The 26,711-nt window shown below is 42.0% G+C and overlaps 1 protein-coding gene across 1 annotated transcript in view; it reads left to right on the top strand.

Annotated features, from left to right (window-relative positions):
- Window positions 1-5,634: 5,634 nt before the first annotated feature.
- Window positions 5,635-26,711, top strand: part of spock1 (SPARC/osteonectin, cwcv and kazal like domains proteoglycan 1) — a 140,057-nt gene continuing 118,980 nt past the window's right edge. Inside the window, exons 1-2 of the mRNA XM_011480201.2 lie at window positions 5,635-5,862; window positions 6,315-6,452. Coding sequence (XP_011478503.1) covers window positions 5,650-5,862; window positions 6,315-6,452 — 351 coding nt within the window. The 5' untranslated portion in view covers window positions 5,635-5,649. The remainder of the gene's footprint in view (window positions 5,863-6,314; window positions 6,453-26,711) is intronic.

Here is a 26,711-nt window from a genome sequence, read left to right on the forward strand (position 1 = left end):
AGGATGGCAAGACACTTATGCTATTTATCCTATTTGCCTGTGTGTTTCATGCTCAGTGATGATTGTCTTTTATGTGGAAAGACAGATGTGTAATTGGATTTATGCATGCCCCCCGAGAGGATCAAACAGAGATGTGTGAGTTGTGTGACAGAAATGTTTTTTTTCCACCTTGCATGATAGGACATGCTAAAACAAAAAGTCATTACTTACATTTACATGAGCAGGTATCATCTGAATGGCGGATGTGGTCCATACTCAGGCAGACTGACAGAGCCTATCTGCAGAGGCAGTCAACTAAAACTGAAGTTGTCATGCTCAAGTTTCGCATGGGAAGCTCATTAAGACACAGTCCATCACACCCCTCTGCTCACTTTCAAACATCATTTGCACACTTGTGCATTCTCGTGTCTTTCTCACTTGTCTCTAAAACGCTCCCACACACAATAATGTACACCAGGTTTAGTCTTGCTTTATCATTTTTATTCCTCTAACTGCACTGTCTGCCTTTCAATTCCACCATCTGTATTAACAATATCTGAAATTCCTGCTTTCTGCAAGATTCCTGCTTCTCTTTAGTTTATCTCAGTAAGTTCTGATATGTATTATAATGGGCTTCCCAAACATTCTCTTGTGATTTGTTTCGCAGAGATCCCCTTAGTGGGCCTTCACTGGAAATGCTATGTGCGTGTATACATACAGTATAGTATTATTTTTCAGCAAGAGAGGGGGGAATTGTACAATGTCATGGATTTCTACCTCAGGTTTATCTTTTTTTTTCTAATACTTCATTTATTTATTTATTTATTTATTTATTGGGGTAGACCCAACAGTTCCCACGGTAGAAATATTCTTGGGTGAACACCAACCACTCGTGACAAGGAAGCCAATAAAAATCTTCTTTTTCTCTGTTTGAATCTGAATTCTTCCACTTCCCCTACGGCTTTTCCCTGCCCCTATATTTAGCCCTCTAAATGGAGAGTTATAGAAAAATGAGCATAAAGCTGATGCATATATGAAGTGTCAAAGAGAATTGTTCAAAGGAAATGTCATGATTACACCTAAACCCATAAGACAAGATGAAGCAAAAATATTTTTTTTTGCCAAACTACAGTTTGCAGTTGTACTTAGAGGCTGGATGACTCCGTTGGCTGTGTGTAGGACTGGCGCATGGGAAACCAGAGTTTATTTTCCAGGGGGCACAATGAGCTTCATCCACTGTGGGCAAGTCCTTTGTGCTACTGCCTAACTATGCAGCCTCAAGTGGGCCCAAGACTGAGTCTCACTGTGCCGTTCCAAACTCAGACAAAAAAAGGTTTTGTCAGAAAGTTTATCTGGCGCAAAAATCTCTGCCAAACCACCTATGCGCATCAGTGAAAGCTGATTTGCTGTGGTGACCCTTGAAGGGATATGTACGGTGGCCCAGAAGGGTCACAACACAACACATTAACTTTACACACAACACATTAACTTTACACACAACACATTAACTTTACACACAACACACTAACTTTACACACAACACATTAACTCACAACACAACACATTAACTCACAACACAACACATTAACTCACAACACAACACAATAACTCACAACACAAGACAATAACTCACAACATAACACAATAACTCACAACACATTAACTCACAACACAACACATTAACTCATGGCCCAGAAGGGTCACAACGCAACACATTAACTTACCTCACAACACTTTAACTCACAACGGAAGTAAAGCAGCAATTGAGGTGCTTTTATTCTGAAATTTGAGCGGCTAACTGCCTAACAGAAAGTAATGTCACAGTGAGCTGTGGAAGGACCATGATTTTTCTAAAGGAGCAGCTAGCAGCAGTGTTGCCAGAAACTTTCTCTTTATTACGTTTCTCCTTCCTCTAAACACACACAATATGAACGCACACTCCTCCCTCCGCTCTCACACCCCTCTCTGTCCTGCACGGGCGCTCCTCTCCTCTCCTTTCTTGCGCTCCCTCCTCTCACACAGGCGCGTGCGGTCCCCAACACACACACAAACAAACACACACACACACACACACCCACTCCGCAACACTAGACACCAAGAATATGGAGAGATGGGGTTTAGTATTTTGGAGAGTTCTACTTGGTAATCATGTTTCCATGTTTGAGATCATAAGATCATCCCAGGGAAAGTCTCTGCTTCAACTCCTGCAGTGAAAGCTGCATCTAAATCTGACGCCATGTTTGCATCTCTCTGACAGTTTGAAGCCAAAGCCCCTCCCCCGCCTCTCTACCTGCTTTTCCTCTCTACCTGTTCACCTGTTCACATCCTCTGCAGCTGAGAGTTGTTTCCCCCAGCGCTCCTCCAGTGGATCCTACACAGAGAACGCAAAATACGGTCATCATAGGTTGACACGATAGTCGGCACGCTCCGGCCTTGCACACGGAAGAAAGAGCCGCATATAGCGGGGATAGAGCGGGTTAAGAAAATTAATGAAAGAAGGCCGGTCCGCTGAAGAAATATTCAATACTGTCCTCCTTTTATTAGATCAGGAGAAAGAAGAATACACAGCTTTCATTGAGTTTTCCCCGTACTAGACTGATTTAGCACCCGATCCGATGATTTTTCAAAATAAAAGATAGTTCAGACTAATAATAAAAGGATCGATAAACACAGACACCGATCCATGTAGCGATCAGACCATAACTTTAGCTGGTATCTCCTCCTACACGCAGCCGCAGTGTCACGCTTTAAAGAACACAATTTCTAAGAGGCGGGGCGTTGCATCCCCCCAACAACAGGTTAAATGACAGAGCCCCTTAAGCGTCTCTGCCTGGTGCGTTCACTGAGCTTCAGTACATAGAAGTTCAACAGCCATACGGCCTAACGTAGTCCGCTATTATATATTCATGAAGGGAAAAACCCGCCGAACCGACCCTAAAACCGCCCAAATTATGCAAACCAAAGCCATTTTTACCCGCAAATTTAGAACCAAAACCGCCCAATCTAGCAACACTGCTACTATCTTCTCTTGTAGAAAAATCATGCTCCCTCCACAGCTCACTGGTTAGCCGCTCAGCCTAGTGGAAATTTCAGAATAAAAGCACTTCCATTGGTGCTTTACTTCCGTTGTGAGTTAAAGTGTTGTGAGGTAAGTTAATGTGTTGTGTTGTGACCCTTCTGGGCCATGAGTTAATGTGTTGTGAGTTATTGTGTTGTGAGTTAATGTGTTGTGTTGTGAGTTAATGTGTTGTGTTGTGAGTTAATGTGTTGTGTTGTGAGTTAATGTGTTGTGTGTTAAGTTAATGTGTTGTGTGTAAAGTTAATGTGTTGTGTGTAAAGTTATTGTGTTGTATGTAAAGTTAATGTGTTGTGTGTAAAGTTAAGGTGTTGTGTTGTGAGTTAATGTGTTGTGAGTTATTGTGTTGTGTTGTGAGTTAATGTGTTGTGTGTTAAGTTAATGTGTTGTGTGTTAAGTTAATGTGTTGTGTGTTAAGTTAATGTGTTGTGTGTAAAGTTAATGTGTTGTGTGTAAAGTTAATGTGTTGTGTGTAAAGTTAATGTGTTGTGTTGTGACCCTTCTGGGCCCCCGTAGATATGCCAAAAAATGAACAACAGTCTGTAATTGTACATAGCCATTTGAATTTTAAACCTCATTTGACAGGTTGGTAGGTGTTAATTTGATGCCCTACATATTTTATTTTTTAATTTCAAGACTTTAACTGTCCACAAACTCAAGGTAAACCGCTTCCTTCACATAACATTTGATAATGGAGGTAATGTTTTGTGGTTAGTAACTAAAGGATATGTAATAATTTCTTACTTTTCTTTCTCAATCCACGGCTCCGCTTTTTTGGGAGCATATTTGATGCAATGTCTTCTTGCAGATTTTTTTCCCTCTCTGCACATGCATCTTTGGTATCACTCTCACTTTAAAGTCTCCTTTGAGCTGAACCAAAAGTAAAAGTTCAAAAGAATTCAAACTCAAGCTTTGATAGCTAAAAAAAAGTGCCCTTTAATTCTCCATACCGGCTTCAGTCCTGAACACTAAATACATATGACGTAAATGTCAGCATGTCATTTAACTTGGGTTACATTCACTATCCAGCATCAAAATGTATTATTAGAGCCCCTAAATGTCAGACAGAAGTGTCTGGTAATCCTTTAGTTTATAAGCTGCTTACTTGACTTTTTAATTCAGCCATTTACACAGTACTTCACATTTGGTCCACAGTCCAAATTTGGCACACACACATGAGAAAAGTTCTTATGGAGAGCAAGAGTCTTGTCATGTTTGAACTGCAAAATAAAAGCTTGACATTTGAAATATTTCTGTGAATGTTAAGTTTAGAATGGATGGATGCATTTTTTTTATCTGGGAAAATCTCAGAAATCACAGTAAATGGATATTAAGAATGTTAAAATGTTAGGGAAGCACACAGTGTTTTATGACTGAATATGTCATGCATGCATGACCCGCGAAGGAGGGTCTAAGGGCAGCGGATGCCCAATTTAGTTTAGTCTGTTTACTTAAAGTTTGGTATTATCCTATCTAATTCTATGCATTTATGATCCTTTTGATTATACGTTTACTTTACAATTACCCGTACGAGGCCCATTGAGACAACTGTTGTTGTGAATTTTGGTTTACAAATAAAAATGCATTGAATTGAATTTGAAGACGTTTAATAAGACATTTTTGCTCTTAAGACCAAAATGCCACATGCACCACATGCTGTAATATTAAATATTAACTTAATTTTCCATCTTTTAGGTGGTGGGGGTTTATGTCAAATGCCAGTACTCTTTTTTCCCCGCAAAGTTTTGGTAAAGAAACTGTGTTTCTTATGGATTGGAATCATCTTTTAAATCACAATCATTTATTTGTTCATGCATGTTTGGCTTGCTGCATGTATGCACTCCATTGTGCTTGTATGCACGTGATTGGTATTTTTTTATTCTCTTCTACCAACAGTACCTCAGGCACTCAGGAAGAGGTTAACCTGTGGTCAACTTTTCTTCATATCTGTGTTCAACTTCACTGAGAAGCCAAAAAAAACTATGGCTTCACATATTGATATTTTTTAATGTCTCAGTATTTTTCTGACCCCCCAAATAAAAAGAAACATTTAACGCATGTATTTCAGGAAAAAGAGGTTGCAGAGAAAAAAGAGATTTCTATAACATTCTAAGCACAAACATATAAACAGGCACATCACATACTGACCCAAAAAGGAAAAAAAAGTCAACAGAAATGACAGATTAAAATACTACTACTACTACTACTACTACTACTACTACTACTACTACTACTACTACTACTACTACTACTACTACTACTACTACTAATAATAATAATAATAATAATAATAATAATAATAATAATAATAATAATAATTTAACTTTCAGTTTTAAAAAAAATAATAAACATGATATACTGAAAGGGGTTTTGTTGTTTGTAGATAGGGGTTCAATGCTGTTTGCCCTGTCCATGGTGCTGACACTCTCCTTAAACTCAGCAGCAGAGCTTAAGGAGCTACTTCAACGATTTATGCCTGTGACTAAACTGAAAAGTGTTTCTACACGCAGAACACAGCTTGTACATGGCAGCCAAATCCTGCTGGGACCCCAGTGTGAAGAAAAGAAGAAAAAAAGATCCCCAGCCTCAAATCAATGACATGGTTGGTGGCGAAAGGAGAGGGAAAGGGGGCGGTGTCTAATGACCGGAGAGGAGGAGGAGGAAGAGGAGGAGGAGAAAGCTCCTGGTTCTCTCTCTCTCGTTGCTCCGCTTTGCCGTCAGTGCTGTCGGGGCGCTACCGGGTGCCGTCGTGGACTTATTTTCTTTGTAATAGGAATTACGCACCAACGCGCGCACCAACGGTTAAGGTAAGTTGTGGATTATCGCAGCAGCTGTCGGTATTTGGCAAAGAAACATTCCATTTGGAATCAAAGTCAACTCTCTCAGACTTTAGGGTGCTGCTGTCGTTTGTGAGAGAAAGCGGCAGAAAACAGACAAAGCTCCGTGGGGACTGCAGTTGCGCCTCCGTCTGCGTTAATTGCTTTTTTTCCCCAAAATTGGTGGGAGGGAAGCTAATCGTTTGGCTGTGCCCCATCTGCTGCTGTAACAACTCTCCAGTGTTTATAATCCGATTAAAAGGAGGATCCGCAGTTTGATGTAATGATCACTTCACACGCAGTCACAGGAAGTGGCTTTACTAACTTCTTCTTCTTTTAAAGCGCTCACTTTTCCTCCACTTTGGACCAGGAGCATCCTCGCCGAGTCTTTCACCCTCAGAGTTGCTTCGATTTTCTTTTATCATCTTTCTTTTTGCTTTCAGAAAATGCTTTTCTGTCTCCTACCTGTCGTGGCTGTCTTGCTGGGAAGAGAAACAGCAGTCTCCGGTATCAGTAACGACAAATGGTTGGGCACCGGGGCTCAGTACAACAAGGACAGATCCTGGAACAGATTCAGAGATGTGAGTTGCGTTGGCACAACACAAGAGCTTACTTCCCCCTCACAAAAGAAAAAAAGAAAAAAGACAGACGAATCGCGATTACCTTCATCATTGTGCGTAAATGCGCGCGCATGTGTGTGTTTATCTGTGGAAATGTATGCGTACGAGCGCGCACGCTCCGCCCTTCACGCACTCAGCGAGCAGCTGAGCATTTGCCAGCAGGCATAATCCACCTTGTAGGAAGTCGGCAGGTTGAACCCCGGGTTTAGAGCCAGTCAGACTCCCAGACAAACAGTCAGCTGCTGCTCGTGGTGGAAAATTCTCCTGCAGCTCATTCTCACTGGCTGAGCAATTTCCCCCTCTGTATTGCCTGAGTTACCTTAGTTGTGTTGACATCAAGATATGTTTGAATTTCATTCCAGTTTACCATCAAGCATTCGTCACATCATGAGAAAAATGTTGATCATTTAGTCAGCTGATTTTCATTTCAAGAAATATAAAACATTTCTCAAGGTAATGATTCATGTATGCTCTCCTAATCTGTTGGAGATGTACATGTGCAAGAAAAGCACTTGGAAGCTTACAAATACACAATTTGTTCTTTTTAAATGCAAAATGCATTTTGGGAATTAGATTTTGTTACATTTTTGATAATCATGTTCACACTGAATGGGATCCATGCTGATTTTGAAAAAGCTGCATGTTTACTTTGTGTGTTTCATCACTTCTTTGAACGTCACTGTAAGAGGATGAAAACTGAAGACAAAGTGCTTTAGTTATTTCTGTTTTAAAACATTGCATGCTAGGTATTTTCCTCTAGAAGTGTGGTTTCAAACACAGCGTCTTGTATTGTGGAACCTTGATTTGAGTAAAGGTAATGTGTTTTTTTCTTACTCAAATATTCAGAGCTGCAGTCTCACCAGCTGCAATAAATGACATGGTTGGAAGGCAGTGTCAGTTGTTTCAAAACAGATTCACTAATTTTTAATTAACAGGCAGGGAAAAAAAAGATGACTCTGAGGTTCTGGGCTGTTTTAAAATGCTGGAAAGTTATTTTCATTACATGTAATTAACTCGGATTTCTTATCGCAGCTGGGATTCATAAACATAAAGACAACTGTCAGATGTGATCTTACAAATGTCCCGTTGGAAAGCCTGTGCTGGGATTTCCATGGGACATTTGTTTATTTACAAGGCTTTGCTGCCTGAGGGCATGCATGCATATCTTTCCCGTCTCACACTGTTTTTAGTCTTTGCTTTGGTTCATGTCTGTAAGTTCATGTCTGTAAGCTATCCTTTTAACTTCTTCAGATTTAAAAAAAATCTTTATACACATATATTAGCAAGCTGTTGATATTTGGAAGATGTCATTTTTGTTATCTTTATTGTTTTGTTTCTGACGTTTTTTTTAGCCTTTACTTTATAAAAAGCTCAGTTCTGAGTTTCTGTACTTTGTCCCATCTTTATAAACAAGCTAGTTTTGAGCTGCAATTGGCTTTGTAAATGTAAAAGAATTTTCTTTTTTCAATTTAATTTTAATTGTGAATGACACTGATGGTGTAATAATGAAACTGTTGAGCCTCCAGCTCTTTTTCTTGGTCAAAAGTTGTATTGTAAATCTTTAATTTTTCAGTAAGGCTTCTGATGGTGCATGTTTCCACATCAGCACATATCTGCCATGTCCTGTGGGACTTGTGAAAGTGTTTGGTGTTCTCCTAGGTTATCTGAGATAATTAGCAAACTAAACACATTTTGCATCCATGTGAACTGCTTTGATGCATGTTGTACAGATTCAAAACACAAATCACTAAGAAGAAATAGTCAATGCGTTTAAGGATAGCCGGCCACAACAGTGCGCACTCAGCGAGAGCTCTGCAACACCGAGTGTGTGTTTACAGTATATGTTGTTTTTTCATTAAGCTTCTCTGTAGCCATGTGTGCGAATAAAACTGGTTGATAGCAACCTGTCAACGGAGGACAGAGGAGGAAGAAAGAGAAGTGAACTTGTGCAGAGGATGCCAAATAGGGGTGTGTAAAGGACTGGCGTTTTTGTTTATCCCTCCCATTTCTCTTTGTCTTCTTGGTTTAACTCTTCCCATCAGAGGTGATAGCAGCAAACCAACTTTTTTTCTTTAATTCTGTTTTTATTCTCAACAGAAATGCCCTCTAATTTGTTTGAACAACTTTGAACCTGTCCATAAAAGTCCTACTTCAATCAGCTTTTGATCTATTTTAAAAGCATTTCCAATGGTCTTTTAATTATAATTATGCCATTTTTAGGCTAAATTTAAAAAAAAAAAGTGTCATTTTCTAGGACATAGTTTCTGCAGAGCGGCTGTAGTTCATTAGAAATTATCCTCTTAGTTGTGGGCGGAACTGTTGGTGCACAGTAAGCCTACGGCCACTTCACATCACCTGTCTGTTTACACTCTCTCCCACTAGCTTACAGCCCCATATAACCCCAACCAAAAATTAAAGCTACAAGTAGCATTTAGCGGGCCCGAGCACGTGCGACCGCCTGGCACGAGCGACCGCCCCGTGAGCAACGCCCTGCTCGAGCCATTCTCGTCGTTTTTTCTTGTCCATTCTGGAGCTCCAAGCTATTGTTAATACGACAGCAGCCTGGGGGGGGGGGGGGGGGGGGCTGTAATCTGTTGCCTTAAGGGACAAAGACTTTTGCATATAGCATGAAAAAAATTCAAGCAATGATGATAATTGCTATCACTGTCCCTAAGGATGAGAACAATAGAACTCATTCAATTTCCACTACAATGTCTAGATGAGTGTCAGCTATGTCTGATAACTTGGCCAATTAGCTGGACCGGGATCTTGCAAAGTGCAGGTGGTTAACGTCCAGTGTGATGAGTCTGTGGACGGCAACAGTACAGCATAGCTTTTGGTTTCCACAAGAGAAGAACTCCTGACACATCTGCCCTAACAGACAACTACAAGAGGAGTTGAAATGTATAACACGGTGAAGGAGTTTTTGTGCAGAAAAAGGTACAATTAGAAAAGCTGGTAGCAGTGACTGCAGATGGGACTCCTGCTATGATCAATAGACAAACAGGTTTCATCACTCACTGTAAAGCTGACCCAGACTTTCCAAAATGTCTGCATTACTGCTGCGTCATTCACCAGCAGGCCTTATGTGCAGAAGTGATTGGCTCTGGACATATAATGACTCTTATTCTGAAAATCGTAAACAACCTCAGCTGCAAAGCAAAACAGCACAGGATTTTTAAGGTGCTATTGGAGGAGATGTCTGTTGAATATGGTGAATATGAACATTGTGAATCTGAACTTGCATTCTTGACTGACATTACTGGAAAACTAAACCACTTGATCTGCGAGCTGCAAGACAATGGCAAAACTATTTTTTTTTGACCAGCCTGCCTGAGCCAGTGTTTTTCTTGTGGGGATCTTTTCTGCCAGGGCTTGTCAGCTTGGTCAGTGGATGTTGCTGCAGTTGTCTACCTTGCTGGGACAGCTGGAGTTAAACACAGCAGCTCACGGCTCTGAAGTGGACCCCGTTGCTGTCCCAGTCTGGATGGGCACTGTGGCGATGTTCCAATGGCCAGGCTGGCTCCTGGTATAAAGAGATTCCCAAATACCATTTCCTAACCGCAGAGCCAAGGATGTGTTTACATGTTTAGGTCAAAAATGTGATGGACAGCTTCATGTTGTCTAAACATGCCACCCTGTTATTAATCCAGTTGATATGGTTCTCCATCTGTGTCTAGGTGATAGAAAAGCATTTTTTTTTATATTTAGAGCTCTAAGCAAACAAACAGTTGTCTATATAAAAGAGCTTTTACAATTGTGCACTTTTAGCAGGTCTCTGAGTTCATGTGACCAATGTATGGTGGATTTTCACAGACCTTGTTTAAAACTGAAGGTGAGAGAGACTTAGAGAAATGGCTTCATTGTTCTGGAGTTCTTTGTTTCATCCACAGAAGTGTAGAATTGGTGATTGATTTTGAAAAGCTGCTGAAAAAAGTATCTTTTTCAAATTGCAATTTCTAACTTGGGTTTTACATTTTGTGTTCCATTTTTTGTGCTTTAATTGGGAAGCATTTGTTATTTGTTTGGTGTTTTTAAGGTTCTGCAAATATACACATCATTTTTTAGAGACATTTGTTATCAGTTGTGTTTGTTGATTTGTAGTTTAATTTCATTGGATGTATAGATGTCGTGTGGGGGGGAGGCTCGAGAGCAGGTAGGACCCAGGCGCAGAGACGGGAGGCAAACGGGTTCAGGGCAAGTGGGTTTATTTAACTAACAAAAAGCGCTGCAGAGCAGGATGACAAAACTAAAAACAAAAACTTACTGTGGCATGGCAAGGGACATGGACGCCAGACAAGAAGACGTGATCAACATGAGCAGAAGTTAATGGACCAGCACAGGAGGAAGGCAGAGACAAGACTTATATACAGACAGGGCAGACAAGACACAGGTGAACACGATTAGGGCAGATGGGGACCAAAGGAAGTAAAACTCAAGAAACATGACAAGACAGGAAACCTTTCAAAATAAAACAGGAAACAGAACCAAACAAGACAGAACAAGAACTAAAGCGAAAAAAAAGACAACAAACTGAAACCATGACAATAGAAAGGAAAAGAAGTTCAAACATTGATTATAAAAAAGGATATAAGAGATAAAAAAAAAGAAAAAGGAAAAGAAAAAAGATAAAATATTGATTTAATTGCATTTTGAATGAATAAAAAACAATGATTAATAGAATCAGAATCAGAATCAGGAATCAGAAAAAGTTTTATTGCCAGGTTCAGTAGAGCGCACTTTACAAAACGAGGAATTTGACTTGGTGTATAGTGCAATTAAGAATAAGTTAAAAATTAAGTTAACAACAACAACACACTATATACAGTAGAGTAAGGTGAATTAAAGTGGGAGCACAGATGGGCTGGGATGGTGGGGCCTGTAAGTGGCACCGACAGTCCTTTGGTGGGCGGGGGGGGAGGGGGGTCACCTGGGGGAGTTGGGGTTCTGTTCAGCAGGCTGGCTGCAGTGGGGAAGAAGCTGTTCTTGTGGCGCGAGGTCCTGGTCCTGATGGACCGGAGCCTCTTGCCAGAAGGGAGGGGCCGAAAGAGATTATGTCCTGGATGAGAGGGGTTGGCTACAATCCTGGCTGCCCGCCTCCAGGTCCTGGAGATGTGCAGCTCCTGGAGAGACGGGAGGTGGCAGCCGATCACCTTCTCTGCTGAGTGGATGACGCGTTGCAGCTTGGCCTTGTCTCTGGCCGTGGCCGCAGCGAACCAGACTGTGATGGAGGACGTGAGGGTGGATTCGATGATGGCGGTGTAAAAGTCTACCAGCATCTTTTCAGGGAGGTGAAACTTCTTCAGCTGCCTCAGGAAGTACATCCTCTGCTGGACCTTCTTAGTGATGGAGCTGATGTTCTGCTCCCACTTGAGGTCCTGGCTGATGATGGTTCCCAGGAAGCAGAAGGACTCCACAGAGGTCACCGGGGAGTCACAGAGGATGACAGGGGGGAGGGGGGCTGGGGCCTTCCTGAAGTCCACTGTCATCTCCACTGTCTTCAGAGCATTAAGCTCCAGGTTGTTAGCGCTGCACTATGACACCAGCCTGGCTATTTCACTCCTGTAGGCCGACTCATCTCCGTCAGAGATGAGGCCGATGAGTGTGGTGTCGTCAGCAAACTTCAGGAGTTTGACAGACAGGTGACCAGCTGTGCAGCTGTTTGTGTACAGGGAGAGTAACAGGGGTGAAAGGACACAGCCCTGGGGGGATCCGGTGCTTGTGGTCCGAGTATCTGAGACGAGCTTCCCCAGCCTCACATACTGCTGTCTGTCCGTCAGGAAGTCTGTGATCCACCTGCAGGTGGAGTCAGGCACATTCATCTTGGAGAGTTTTTAATACTAAAGATGTATGAAAGACATACCGAAAAAATATGTCTTTCAGTGTTTAACTGGCTGTCTTTGGATTATGCATGCCTGAGTAATGGCCATTCTTACTTCTCATCTCTCTGTTCACTGCTTGCTAATTTACATAGCAGGGGTCCCAGCAGGAGGGGGCGGGGTTGTAACACGACTCCTTCAGCAGAGCCAGGCTGAGAGAGGCTTTGACATGTAAGATGTTAGATGTTAGAATGCCAGATGTTAGAATGACCAGTTCATTTTATATCTATGAAAATATTCAGGTAGCTATGGGACATGTTCAGCTATAGGTCTGTGAAAATTGGTGTCGATTGTTGAAACATAAGTTACCATAAAAAAATGTTTGTTTGGAGTCTAGACAGATTTAACACAGGTTTTTGGATGAAAAAGGATTTTTTATAAATCATCTGTTACACTTTTAAGTCTGAAAAAAATATGGAAGGCAGCAAACACAGATCCCTACCGTTTTTAATTTTTTTGTGCTGATATTTGAAAGATAAGTTATGCAAAAAAATAGGTGTTTGCAGTTTTGCCTAAAAAGACGTTTTCGGACCTTTTTGGATGAAATGTTGAATAAAAGTTCACCTGTAACTTCAATAATTCTGAATTTTTTTAGGAAGCAGTAGCACATAAATGCCTATGAAAGTTGAATTCTTGGTGCTGATAACCTAAACAGAATTTATGCTAAAAATCTTTGTTCAGTCCAAAATTTCATTAAAAAAATCAAGTGATGAAGTTTCTCGTAGACCCTATAGTGTTACATATCAAAGCTGGAGGTTATTAAAGGCATCTAATTCTGAAATCTCAGCTTCCTGAGACAAACGGCTGATTTATAATAAATTTCTATTATTTGGGTGCACATAATCGACCACTTCCTGTTACGCAGGCACCGTCAGGTGTACACCCATGAAACTTTACATGATGAGAGAAGACCCTTCTGAGTATCTCCAGTTTTAATTTCATGCACATCGGACAAAGCAAAGAGAAAATACAGGGCAGAATGTGCCCCATGCAATAACTAGGTGGCGCTATAGAGCTCGTCCAAGATTGTCATATCCATGGGTTCAGAATAGAAGCTTCATCATATCCATTGAATTTCAGTGAGATTGGACAAGGAATGTGCACGTGAGAGCAACTTTTGTGTGCATAGCGAGATGCCCAACTTTGCCGCTCTGTCACGACCACACCCCCGCATTGAAAGTTATGGTTTTTTGTCAGAGTAAACTTCAATGGCTTTTCAACAGGTGGACGTCATTTTCAGGTGTGTCGGCTCATCCTACTCGGAGTAGTGATGCTCCAAGTAAAACATGTCATTTCCTCTTGCCAGCAGGTGGCGCTACACTTTTTCCAGATTTTTTCACTGCAGATGTGTTCAGAGTCAGACTACAATCATGCATATCAATTTTGGATCAGATTGGATTTTGCATGGCTGAGTAATGGCCATTTTTCTTTTCATGGCGTGTTTTCGAAACGACCTCCAATTTTGACGCGCCGCCATGGTCACAAACATCCATAAAAACTTAAAAGCTTCGCAATTTAACATCGGACATGTGTCTAGTTTACACAACCAAAGTTTGAAGTCATTACTCCAAAATCTCTAGGAGGAGTTCGTTCTAGAGCGAGGCCTGCAAATGTCCAAAATGAAGCAAAAATGACATATTGACCTCAATATATCAGACTTCCTGTGCGAGTGACAGGTGGGTCCTTTCAGACTTTTTTGTAAGTCTCCATCTGAAGAACATGCCCTGTAAAAATCAAGCTTGTACGTTAAAGCGTATGCGGGGCGTCGGGACAAAAGTCACTGTAGGTGGCGCTATCGAGCCGTTTTTGTGCGCCCATGCCAATCTCCTATAAAATACGAAATTTTTCGCGACTCCTGATGTGTGTGCCAAATTTGGTGAGTTTTGGGGTATGTTAAAGGCCTCAAAAAGGCGACTCTTCCGGTAGAATAATAATAATAATAATAATTAAAGCTACAAGTAGCATTTAGCGGGCCCGAGCACGTGCGACCGCATGGCACGAGCGACCGCCCCGTGAGCAACGCCCTGCTCGAGCCATTCTCGTCGTTTTTTCTTGTCCATTCTGGAGCTCCAAGCTATTGTTAATACGACAGCAGCCTGGGGGGGGGGGGGGGGGGGGGGCTGTAATCTGTTGCCTTAAGGGACAAAGACTTTTGCATATAGCATGAAAAAAATTCAAGCAATGATGATAATTGCTATCACTGTCCCTAAGGATGAGAACAATAGAACTCATTCAATTTCCACTACAATGTCTAGATGAGTGTCAGCTATGTCTGATAACTTGGCCAATTAGCTGGACCGGGATCTTGCAAAGTGCAGGTGGTTAACGTCCAGTGTGATGAGTCTGTGGACGGCAACAGTACAGCATAGCTTTTGGTTTCCACAAGAGAAGAACTCCTGACACATCTGCCCTAACAGACAACTACAAGAGGAGTTGAAATGTATAACACGGTGAAGGAGTTTTTGTGCAGAAAAAGGTACAATTAGAAAAGCTGGTAGCAGTGACTGCAGATGGGACTCCTGCTATGATCAATAGACAAACAGGTTTCATCACTCACTGTAAAGCTGACCCAGACTTTCCAAAATGTCTGCATTACTGCTGCGTCATTCACCAGCAGGCCTTATGTGCAGAAGTGATTGGCTCTGGACATATAATGACTCTTATTCTGAAAATCGTAAACAACCTCAGCTGCAAAGCAAAACAGCACAGGATTTTTAAGGTGCTATTGGAGGAGATGTCTGTTGAATATGGTGAATATGAACATTGTGAATCTGAACTTGCATTCTTGACTGACATTACTGGAAAACTAAACCACTTGATCTGCGAGCTGCAAGACAATGGCAAAACTATTTTTTTTGACCAGCCTGCCTGAGCCAGTGTTTTTCTTGTGGGGATCTTTTCTGCCAGGGCTTGTCAGCTTGGTCAGTGGATGTTGCTGCAGTTGTCTACCTTGCTGGGACAGCTGGAGTTAAACACAGCAGCTCACGGCTCTGAAGTGGACCCCGTTGCTGTCCCAGTCTGGATGGGCACTGTGGCGATGTTCCAATGGCCAGGCTGGCTCCTGGTATAAAGAGATTCCCAAATACCATTTCCTAACCGCAGAGCCAAGGATGTGTTTACATGTTTAGGTCAAAAATGTGATGGACAGCTTCATGTTGTCTAAACATGCCACCCTGTTATTAATCCAGTTGATATGGTTCTCCATCTGTGTCTAGGTGATAGAAAAGCATTTTTTTTATATTTAGAGCTCTAAGCAAACAAACAGTTGTCTATATAAAAGAGCTTTTACAATTGTGCACTTTTAGCAGGTCTCTGAGTTCATGTGACCAATGTATGGTGGATTTTCACAGACCTTGTTTAAAACTGAAGGTGAGAGAGACTTAGAGAAATGGCTTCATTGTTCTGGAGTTCTTTGTTTCATCCACAGAAGAGTAGAATTGGTGATTGATTTTGAAAAGCTGCTGAAAAAAGTATCTTTTTCAAATTGCAATTTCTAACTTGGGTTTTACATTTTGTGTTCCATTTTTTGTGCTTTAATTGGGAAGCATTTGTTATTTGTTTGGTGTTTTTAAGGTTCTGCAAATATACACATCATTTTTTAGAGACATTTGTTATCAGTTGTGTTTGTTGATTTGTAGTTTAATTTCATTGGATGTATAGATGTCGTGTGGGGGGGAGGCTCGAGAGCAGGTAGGACCCAGGCGCAGAGACGGGAGGCAAACGGGTTCAGGGCAAGTGGGTTTATTTAACTAACAAAAAGCGCTGCAGAGCAGGATGACAAAACTAAAAACAAAAACTTACTGTGGCATGGCAAGGGACATGGACGCCAGACAAGAAGACGTGATCAACATGAGCAGAAGTTAATGGACCAGCACAGGAGGAAGGCAGAGACAAGACTTATATACAGACAGGGCAGACAAGACACAGGTGAACACGATTAGGGCAGATGGGGACCAAAGGAAGTAAAACTCAAGAAACATGACAAGACAGGAAACCTTTCAAAATAAAACAGGAAACAGAACCAAACAAGACAGAACAAGAACTAAAGCGAAAAAAAAGACAACAAACTGAAACCATGACAATAGAAAGGAAAAGAAGTTCAAACATTGATTATAAAAAAGGATATAAGAGATAAAAAAAAAAGAAAAAGGAAAAGAAAAAAGATAAAATATTGATTTAATTGCATTTTGAATGAATAAAAAACAATGATTAATAGAATCAGAATCAGAATCAGGAATCAGAAAAAGTTTTATTGCCAGGTTCAGTAGAGCGCACTTTACAAAACGAGGAATTTGACTTGGTGTATAGTGCAATTAAGAATAAGTTAAAAATTAAGTTAACAACAACAACACACTATATACAGTAGAGTAAGGTGAATTAAAGTGGGAGCACAGATGGGCTGGGATGGTGGGGCCTGTAAGTGGCACCGACAGTCCTTTGGTGGGCGGGGGGGGAGGGGGGGTCACCTGGGGGAGTTGGGGTTCTGTTCAGCAGGCTGGCTGCAGTGGGGAAGAAGCTGTTCTTGTGGCGCGAGGTCCTGGTCCTTATGGACCGGAGCCTCTTGCCAGAAGGGAGGGGCCGAAAGAGATTATGTCCTGGATGAGAGGGGTTGGCTACAATCCTGGCTGCCCGCCTCCAGGTCCTGGAGATGTGCAGCTCCTGGAGAGACGGGAGGTGGCAGCCGATCACCTTCTCTGCTGAGTGGATGACGCGTTGCAGCTTGGCCTTGTCTCTGGCCGTGGCCGCAGCGAACCAGACTGTGATGGAGGACGTGAGGGTGGATTCGATGATGGCGGTGTAAAAGTCTACCAGCATCTTTTCAGGGAGGTGAAACTTCTTCAGCTGCCTCAGGAAGTACATCCTCTGCTGGACCTTCTTAGTGATGGAGCTGATGTTCTGCTCCCACTTGAGGTCCTGGCTGATGATGGTTCCCAGGAAGCAGAAGGACTCCACAGAGGTCACCGGGGAGTCACAGAGGATGACAGGGGGGAGGGGGGCTGGGGCCTTCCTGAAGTCCACTGTCATCTCCACTGTCTTCAGAGCATTAAGCTCCAGGTTGTTAGCGCTGCACTATGACACCAGCCTGGCTATTTCACTCCTGTAGGCCGACTCATCTCCGTCAGAGATGAGGCCGATGAGTGTGGTGTCGTCAGCAAACTTCAGGAGTTTGACAGACAGGTGACCAGCTGTGCAGCTGTTTGTGTACAGGGAGAGTAACAGGGGTGAAAGGACACAGCCCTGGGGGGATCCGGTGCTTGTGGTCCGAGTATCTGAGACGAGCTTCCCCAGCCTCACATACTGCTGTCTGTCCGTCAGGAAGTCTGTGATCCACCTGCAGGTGGAGTCAGGCACATTCATCTTGGAGAGTTTTTAATACTAAAGATGTATGAAAGACATACCGAAAAAATATGTCTTTCAGTGTTTAACTGGCTGTCTTTGGATTATGCATGCCTGAGTAATGGCCATTCTTACTCCTCATCTCTCTGTTCACTGCTTGCTAATTTACATAGCAGGGGTCCCAGCAGGAGGGGGCGGGGTTGTAACACGACTCCTTCAGCAGAGCCAGGCTGAGAGAGGCTTTGACATGTAAGATGTTAGATGTTAGAATGCCAGATGTTAGAATGACCAGTTCATTTTATATCTATGAAAATATTCAGGGAGCTATGGGACATGTTCAGCTTTAGGTCTGTGAAAATTGGTGTCGATTGTTGAAACATAAGTTACCATAAAAAAATGTTTGTTTGGAGTCTAGACAGATTTAACACAGGTTTTTGGATGAAAAGGATTTTTTATAAATCATCTGTTACACTTTTAAGTCTGAAAAAAATATGGAAGGCAGCAAACACAGATCCCTACCGTTTTTAATTTTGTTGTGCTGATATTTGAAAGATAAGTTATGCAAAAAAATAGGTGTTTGCAGTTTTGCCTAAAAAGACGTTTTCGGACCTTTTTGGATGTAATGCTCTCTAAGATGTCACCTGTAACTTCAATCATTCTGAATTTTTTTAGGAAGCAGTAGCACATAAATGCCTATGAAAGTTGAATTCTTGGTGCTGATAACCTAAACAGAATTTATGCTAAAAATCTTTGTTCAGTCCAAAATTTCATTAAAAAAATCAAGTGATGAAGTTTCTCGTAGACCCTATAGTGTTACATATCAAAGCTGGAGGTTATTAAAGGCATCTAATTCTGAAATCTCAGCTTCCTGAGACAAACGGCTGATTTATAATAAATTTCTATTATTTGGGTGCACATAATCGACCACTTCCTGTTACGCAGGCACCGTCAGGTGTACACCCATGAAACTTTACATGATGAGAGAGGACCCTTCTGAGTATCTCCAGTTTTAATTTCATGCACATCGGACAAAGCAAAGAGAAAATACAGGGCAGAATGTGCCCAATGCAATAACTAGGTGGCGCTATAGAGCTCGTCCAAGATTGTCATATCCATGGGTTCAGAATAGAAGCTTCATCATATCCATTGAATTTCAGTGAGATTGGACAAGGAATGTGCACGTGAGAGCAACTTTTGTGTGCATAGCGAGATGCCCAACTTTGCCGCTCTGTCACGACCACACCCCCGCATTGAAAGTTATGGTTTTTTGTCAGAGTAAACTTCAATGGCTTTTCAACAGGTGGACGTCATTTTCAGGTGTGTCGGCTCATCCTACTTGGAGCAGTGATGCTCCAAGTCTAACATGTCATTTCCACTTGCCAGCAGGTGGCGCTACACTTTTTCCAGATTTTTTCACTGCAGATGTGTTCAGAGTCAGACTACAATCATGCATATCAATTTTGGATCAGATTGGATTATGCATGGCTGAGTAATGGCCATTTTTCTTTTCATGGCGTGTTTTCGAAACAACGTCGAATTTCTACGCGCCGCCACGGTCACAAACAACCGTAAAAACTTAAAAGCTTCGCAATTTAACATCGGACATGTGTCTAGTTTACAAAACCAAAGTTTGTAGTCATTATTCACAAATCTCTAGGAGGAGTTCGTTCTAGAGCGAGGCCTGCAAATGTCCAAAATAGAGCAAAAATGACATATTGACCTCAATATATCAGACTTCCTGTGCGAGTGACAGGTGGGTCCTTTCAGACTTTTTTGTAAGTCTCCATCTGAAGAACATGCCCTGTAAAAATCAAGCTTGTACGTTAAAGCGTATGCGGGGCGTCGGGACAAACGTCACTGTAGGTGGCGCTATCGAGCCGTTTTTGTGCGCCCATGCCAATCTCCTATAAAATACGAAATTTTTCGCGACTCCTGATGTGTGTGCCAAATTTGGTGAGTTTTGGGGTATGTTAAAGGCCTCAAAAAGGCGACTCTTCCGGTAGAATAATAATAATAATAATAATAAACATTCGAATTACAATAGGGTCCTTGCACTCCGTGCTCGGGCCCTAATAAACATTCGAATTACAATAGGGTCCTTGCACTCCGTGCTCGGGCCCTAATTAGTGGTGCAATAAAAATTAAAGCTACAAGTAGCATTTAGCGGGCCCGAGCACGTGCGACCGCCTGGCACGAGCGACCGCCCCGTGAGCAACGCCCTGCTCGAGCCATTCTCGTCGTTTTTTCTTGTCCATTCTGGAGCTCCAAGCTATTGTTAATACGACAGCAGCCTGGGGGGGGGGGGGGGGGCTGTAATCTGTTGCCTTAAGGGACAAAGACTTTTGCATATAGCATGAAAAAAATTCAAGCAATGATGATAATTGCTATCACTGTCCCTAAGGATGAGAACAATAGAACTCATTCAATTTCCACTACAATGTCTAGATGAGTGTCAGCTATGTCTGATAACTTGGCCAATTAGCTGGACCGGGATCTTGCAAAGTGCAGGTGGTTAACGTCCAGTGTGATGAGTCTGTGGACGGCAACAGTACAGCATAGCTTTTGGTTTCCACAAGAGAAGAACTCCTGACACATCTGCCCTAACAGACAACTACAAGAGGAGTTGAAATGTATAACACGGTGAAGGAGTTTTTGTGCAGAAAAAGGTACAATTAGAAAAGCTGGTAGCAGTGACTGCAGATGGGACTCCTGCTATGATCAATAGACAAACAGGTTTCATCACTCACTGTAAAGCTGACCCAGACTTTCCAAAATGTCTGCATTACTGCTGCGTCATTCACCAGCAGGCCTTATGTGCAGAAGTGATTGGCTCTGGACATATAATGACTCTTATTCTGAAAATCGTAAACAACCTCAGCTGCAAAGCAAAACAGCACAGGATTTTTAAGGTGCTATTGGAGGAGATGTCTGTTGAATATGGTGAATATGAACATTGTGAATCTGAACTTGCATTCTTGACTGACATTACTGGAAAACTAAACCACTTGATCTGCGAGCTGCAAGACAATGGCAAAACTATTTTTTTTTGACCAGCCTGCCTGAGCCAGTGTTTTTCTTGTGGGGATCTTTTCTGCCAGGGCTTGTCAGCTTGGTCAGTGGATGTTGCTGCAGTTGTCTACCTTACTGGGACAGCTGGAGTTAAACACAGCAGCTCACGGCTCTGAAGTGGACCCCGTTGCTGTCCCAGTCTGGATGGGCACTGTGGCGATGTTCCAATGGCCAGGCTGGCTCCTGGTATAAAGAGATTCCCAAATACCATTTCCTAACCGCAGAGCCAAGGATGTGTTTACATGTTTAGGTCAAAAATGTGATGGACAGCTTCATGTTGTCTAAACATGCCACCCTGTTATTAATCCAGTTGATATGGTTCTCCATCTGTGTCTAGGTGATAGAAAAGCATTTTTTTTTATATTTAGAGCTCTAAGCAAACAAACAGTTGTCTATATAAAAGAGCTTTTACAATTGTGCACTTTTAGCAGGTCTCTGAGTTCATGTGACCAATGTATGGTGGATTTTCACAGACCTTGTTTAAAACTGAAGGTGAGAGAGACTTAGAGAAATGGCTTCATTGTTCTGGAGTTCTTTGTTTCATCCACAGAAGTGTAGAATTGGTGATTGATTTTGAAAAGCTGCTGAAAAAAGTATCTTTTTCAAATTGCAATTTCTAACTTGGGTTTTACATTTTGTGTTCCATTTTTTGTGCTTTAATTGGGAAGCATTTGTTATTTGTTTGGTGTTTTTAAGGTTCTGCAAATATACACATCATTTTTTTAGAGACATTTGTTATCAGTTGTGTTTGTTGATTTGTAGTTTAATTTCATTGGATGTATAGATGTCGTGTGGGGGGGAGGCTCGAGAGCAGGTAGGACCCAGGCGCAGAGACGGGAGGCAAACGGGTTCAGGGCAAGTGGGTTTATTTAACTAACAAAAAGCGCTGCAGAGCAGGATGACAAAACTAAAAACAAAAACTTACTGTGGCATGGCAAGGGACATGGATGCCAGACAAGAAGACGTGATCAACATGAGCAGAAGTTAATGGACCAGCACAGGAGGAAGGCAGAGACAAGACTTATATACAGACAGGGCAGACAAGACACAGGTGAACACGATTAGGGCAGATGGGGACCAAAGGAAGTAAAACTCAAGAAACATGACAAGACAGGAAACCTTTCAAAATAAAACAGGAAACAGAACCAAACAAGACAGAACAAGAACTAAAGCGAAAAAAAAGACAACAAACTGAAACCATGACAATAGAAAGGAAAAGAAGTTCAAACATTGATTATAAAAAAGGATATAAGAGATAAAAAAAAAAGAAAAAGGAAAAGAAAAAAGATAAAATATTGATTTAATTGCATTTTGAATGAATAAAAAACAATGATTAATAGAATCAGAATCAGGAATCAGAAAAAGTTTTATTGCCAGGTTCAGTAGAGCGCACTTTACAAAACGAGGAATTTGACTTGGTGTATAGTGCAATTAAGAATAAGTTAAAAATTAAGTTAACAACAACAACACACTATATACAGTAGAGTAAGGTGAATTAAAGTGGGAGCACAGATGGGCTGGGATGGTGGGGCCTGTAAGTGGCACCGACAGTCCTTTGGTGGGCGGGGGGTGGAGGGGGGGTCACCTGGGGGAGTTGGGGTTCTGTTCAGCAGGCTGGCTGCAGTGGGGAAGAAGCTGTTCTTGTGGCGCGAGGTCCTGGTCCTGATGGACCGGAGCCTCTTGCCAGAAGGGAGGGGCCGAAAGAGATTATGTCCTGGATGAGAGGGGTTGGCTACAATCCTGGCTGCCCGCCTCCAGGTCCTGGAGATGTGCAGCTCCTGGAGAGACGGGAGGTGGCAGCCGATCACCTTCTCTGCTGAGTGGATGACGCGTTGCAGCTTGGCCTTGTCTCTGGCCGTGGCCGCAGCGAACCAGACTGTGATGGAGGACGTGAGGGTGGATTCGATGATGGCGGTGTAAAAGTCTACCAGCATCTTTTCAGGGAGGTGAAACTTCTTCAGCTGCCTCAGGAAGTACATCCTCTGCTGGACCTTCTTAGTGATGGAGCTGATGTTCTGCTCCCACTTGAGGTCTTGGCTGATGATGGTTCCCAGGAAGCAGAAGGACTCCACAGAGGTCACCGGGGAGTCACAGAGGATGACAGGGGGGAGGGGGGCTGGGGCCTTCCTGAAGTCCACTGTCATCTCCACTGTCTTCAGAGCATTAAGCTCCAGGTTGTTAGCGCTGCACTATGACACCAGCCTGGCTATTTAACTCCTGTAGGCCGACTCATCTCCGTCAGAGATGAGGCCGATGAGTGTGGTGTCGTCAGCAAACTTCAGGAGTTTGACAGACAGGTGACCAGCTGTGCAGCTGTTTGTGTACAGGGAGAGTAACAGGGGTGAAAGGACACAGCCCTGGGGGGATCCGGTGCTTGTGGTCCGAGTATCTGAGACGAGCTTCCCCAGCCTCACATACTGCTGTCTGTCCGTCAGGAAGTCTGTGATCCACCTGCAGGTGGAGTCAGGCACATTCATCTTGGAGAGTTTTTAATACTAAAGATGTATGAAAGACATACCGAAAAAATATGTCTTTCAGTGTTTAACTGGCTGTCTTTGGATTATGCATGCCTGAGTAATGGCCATTCTTACTTCTCATCTCTCTGTTCACTGCTTGCTAATTTACATAGCAGGGGTCCCAGCAGGAGGGGGCGGGGTTGTAACACGACTCCTTCAGCAGAGCCAGGCTGAGAGAGGCTTTGACATGTAAGATGTTAGATGTTAGAATGCCAGATGTTAGAATGACCAGTTCATTTTATATCTATGAAAATATTCAGGTAGCTATGGGACATGTTTAGCTATAGGTCTGTGAAAATTGGTGTCGATTGTTGAAACATAAGTTACCATAAAAAAATGTTTGTTTGGAGTCTAGACAGATTTAACACAGGTTTTTGGATGAAAAAGGATTTTTTATAAATCATCTGTTACACTTTTAAGTCTGAAAAAAATATGGAAGGCAGCAAACACAGATCCCTACCGTTTTTAATTTTTTTGTGCTGATATTTGAAAGATAAGTTATGCAAAAAAATAGGTGTTTGCAGTTTTGCCTAAAAAGACGTTTTCGGACCTTTTTGGATGAAATGTTGAATAAAAGTTCACCGGTAACTTCAATAATTCTGAATTTTTTTAGGAAGCAGTAGCACATAAATGCCTATGAAAGTTGAATTCCTGGTGCTGATAACCTAAACAGAATTTATGCTAAAAATCTTTGTTCAGTCCAAAATTTCATTAAAAAAATCAAGTGATGAAGTTTCTCGTAGACCCTATAGTGTTACATATCAAAGCTGGAGGTTATTAAAGGCATCTAATTCTGAAATCTCAGCTTCCTGAGACAAACGGCTGATTTATAATAAATTTCTATTATTTGGGTGCACATAATCGACCACTTCCTGTTACGCAGGCACCGTCAGGTGTACACCCATGAAACTTTACATGATGAGAGAAGACCCTTCTGAGTATCTCCAGTTTTAATTTCATGCACATCGGACAAAGCAAAGAGAAAATACAGGGCAGAATGTGCCCCATGCAATAACTAGGTGGCGCTATAGAGCTCGTCCAAGATTGTCATATCCATGGGTTCAGAATAGAAGCTTCATCATATCCATTGAATTTCAGTGAGATTGGACAAGGAATGTGCACGTGAGAGCAACTTTTGTGTGCATAGCGAGATGCCCAACTTTGCCGCTCTGTCACGACCACACCCCCGCATTGAAAGTTATGGTTTTTTGTCAGAGTAAACTTCAATGGCTTTTCAACAGGTGGACGTCATTTTCAGGTGTGTCGGCTCATCCTACTCGGAGTAGTGATGCTCCAAGTAAAACATGTCATTTCCTCTTGCCAGCAGGTGGCGCTACACTTTTTCCAGATTTTTTCACTGCAGATGTGTTCAGAGTCAGACTACAATCATGCATATCAATTTTGGATCAGATTGGATTTTGCATGGCTGAGTAATGGCCATTTTTCTTTTCATGGCGTGTTTTCGAAACGACCTCCAATTTTGACGCGCCGCCATGGTCACAAACATCCATAAAAACTTAAAAGCTTCGCAATTTAACATCGGACATGTGTCTAGTTTACACAACCAAAGTTTGAAGTCATTACTCCAAAATCTCTAGGAGGAGTTCGTTCTAGAGCGAGGCCTGCAAATGTCCAAAATGAAGCAAAAATGACATATTGACCTCAATATATCAAACTTCCTGTGCGAGTGACAGGTGGGTCCTTTCAGACTTTTTTGTAAGTCTCCATCTGAAGAACATGCCCTGTAAAAATCAAGCTTGTACGTTAAAGCGTATGCGGGGCGTCGGGACAAAAGTCACTGTAGGTGGCGCTATCGAGCCGTTTTTGTGCGCCCATGCCAATCTCCTATAAAATACGAAATTTTTCGCGACTCCTGATGTGTGTGCCAAATTTGGTGAGTTTTGGGGTATGTTAAAGGCCTCAAAAAGGCGACTCTTCCGGTAGAATAATAATAATAATAATAATAATAATAAACATTCGAATTACAATAGGGTCCTTGCACTCCGTGCTCGGGCCCTAACTAGCAAACAGTATTGAAGCCATCCAGCTGTACGGTTTTGATTCCAGCTCAGACGAGGAAAACAAAGACGTTCATGGATCTATAGTACAGACCAAATGTTTGGACACACCTCCCCATTCATGCGAATGAGAAGGTGTGTCCAAACTTTTGGTCTGTACTGTATGTGTCTGCAAATGGATGCATCGGAATGGAGCGGATAAGGGAGCTTATGGCCCTCTGATTGTACCACCTACATCACAGATGCAAGCTTTTTCCAACAGCATTTTTTGTCTGCTACTTATTCACAACAATTTGAATTAAAAAAAATCCTCAGAAATGCAATTTTAATCCAAAACTTCTATATATATGACCTCCATCATCAATATGCCACATGGATATGTTAAAATCGTGTTCTTGGAGTGGGTCTTTATCAAATCTGCACTACAGCTGCTGTGTTTCATGTCTGCCATTGAGCGTTCGTCTCTTCTTTCTCATCATAGTCTACATCTTACTCCATATCTATCCTCTCCTCTGTTCTTCCTCTGTCTCCAGAGCTGCAGAAGGCCCGAAACCTCATCAGCCACAGCACAGAATTTCGTTTTTTTTCTCGTCGTGCCCCACTCCCTCGAGTTGTCCTCTCTTTTGCTCTACCTTCCCTACCACATTTCACTCTACATACCGATTGATGAGCCACTTCCTTCCTTGTGCATAATGCATGAGTGTCCACATTCTAGCTGAAGAGCTGGTGTTATAGTTGAAAGTAAAAATTTTTCAAGAATTTTTTAAATAATCTGGTTTGGTCACATTGTTAATTAAAAATGATGACTTGCTGGTTTTACACAATAATGTACCAGTGTGATACAAAAATAACTATATATAAAAAAAAAAAAAACTTAAGGAGCTTAAGAGCACAAGAAAGTTGTATTGAGTTTTAATTGTCACTCAAATTCAGAATGCTTTTGTATTAAACTGTTCTTTAACTGTGAGAAAATATATAGAATAATATAAATAATTTTTTTGGAATACATTTTAGACTTTAACATATAAATTATCATCTTCAACACAAAAAGTAAAATTCTTTTATAAACATTGACAGCTTGTGTTTTGTTCTTTGAATTAGGTTTTTACCTTTTTTCCCCATTCATTTTTGTGCATGCAACAATGCTCGAATTTTTTCTTAAATAAGCACTCACCGTTCAAATTTCCCAAACTTTGATGTTTAGCCGCAGAGAACAAACGCATTCATATGCAACACACTTCAGTTTGTGTTCCTGCTTCAGACAGGGTCAAGTTTGTTGTGAGCCTGCAGCGGCCGTGTGCTGCTGGCTCCATCAAAGTGTTTTGGTCAGGAAAGACGTGAATGTGCACAGTCTGCCTGCAACAGTGGGGAAACTACCAGCAAGAACAAAAGCCAATCTTC

This window comes from Oryzias latipes, chromosome 10, assembly GCF_002234675.1.
Source record: "Oryzias latipes chromosome 10, ASM223467v1".
In the NCBI taxonomy this organism is placed as follows: Eukaryota; Metazoa; Chordata; class Actinopteri; order Beloniformes; family Adrianichthyidae; genus Oryzias; species Oryzias latipes.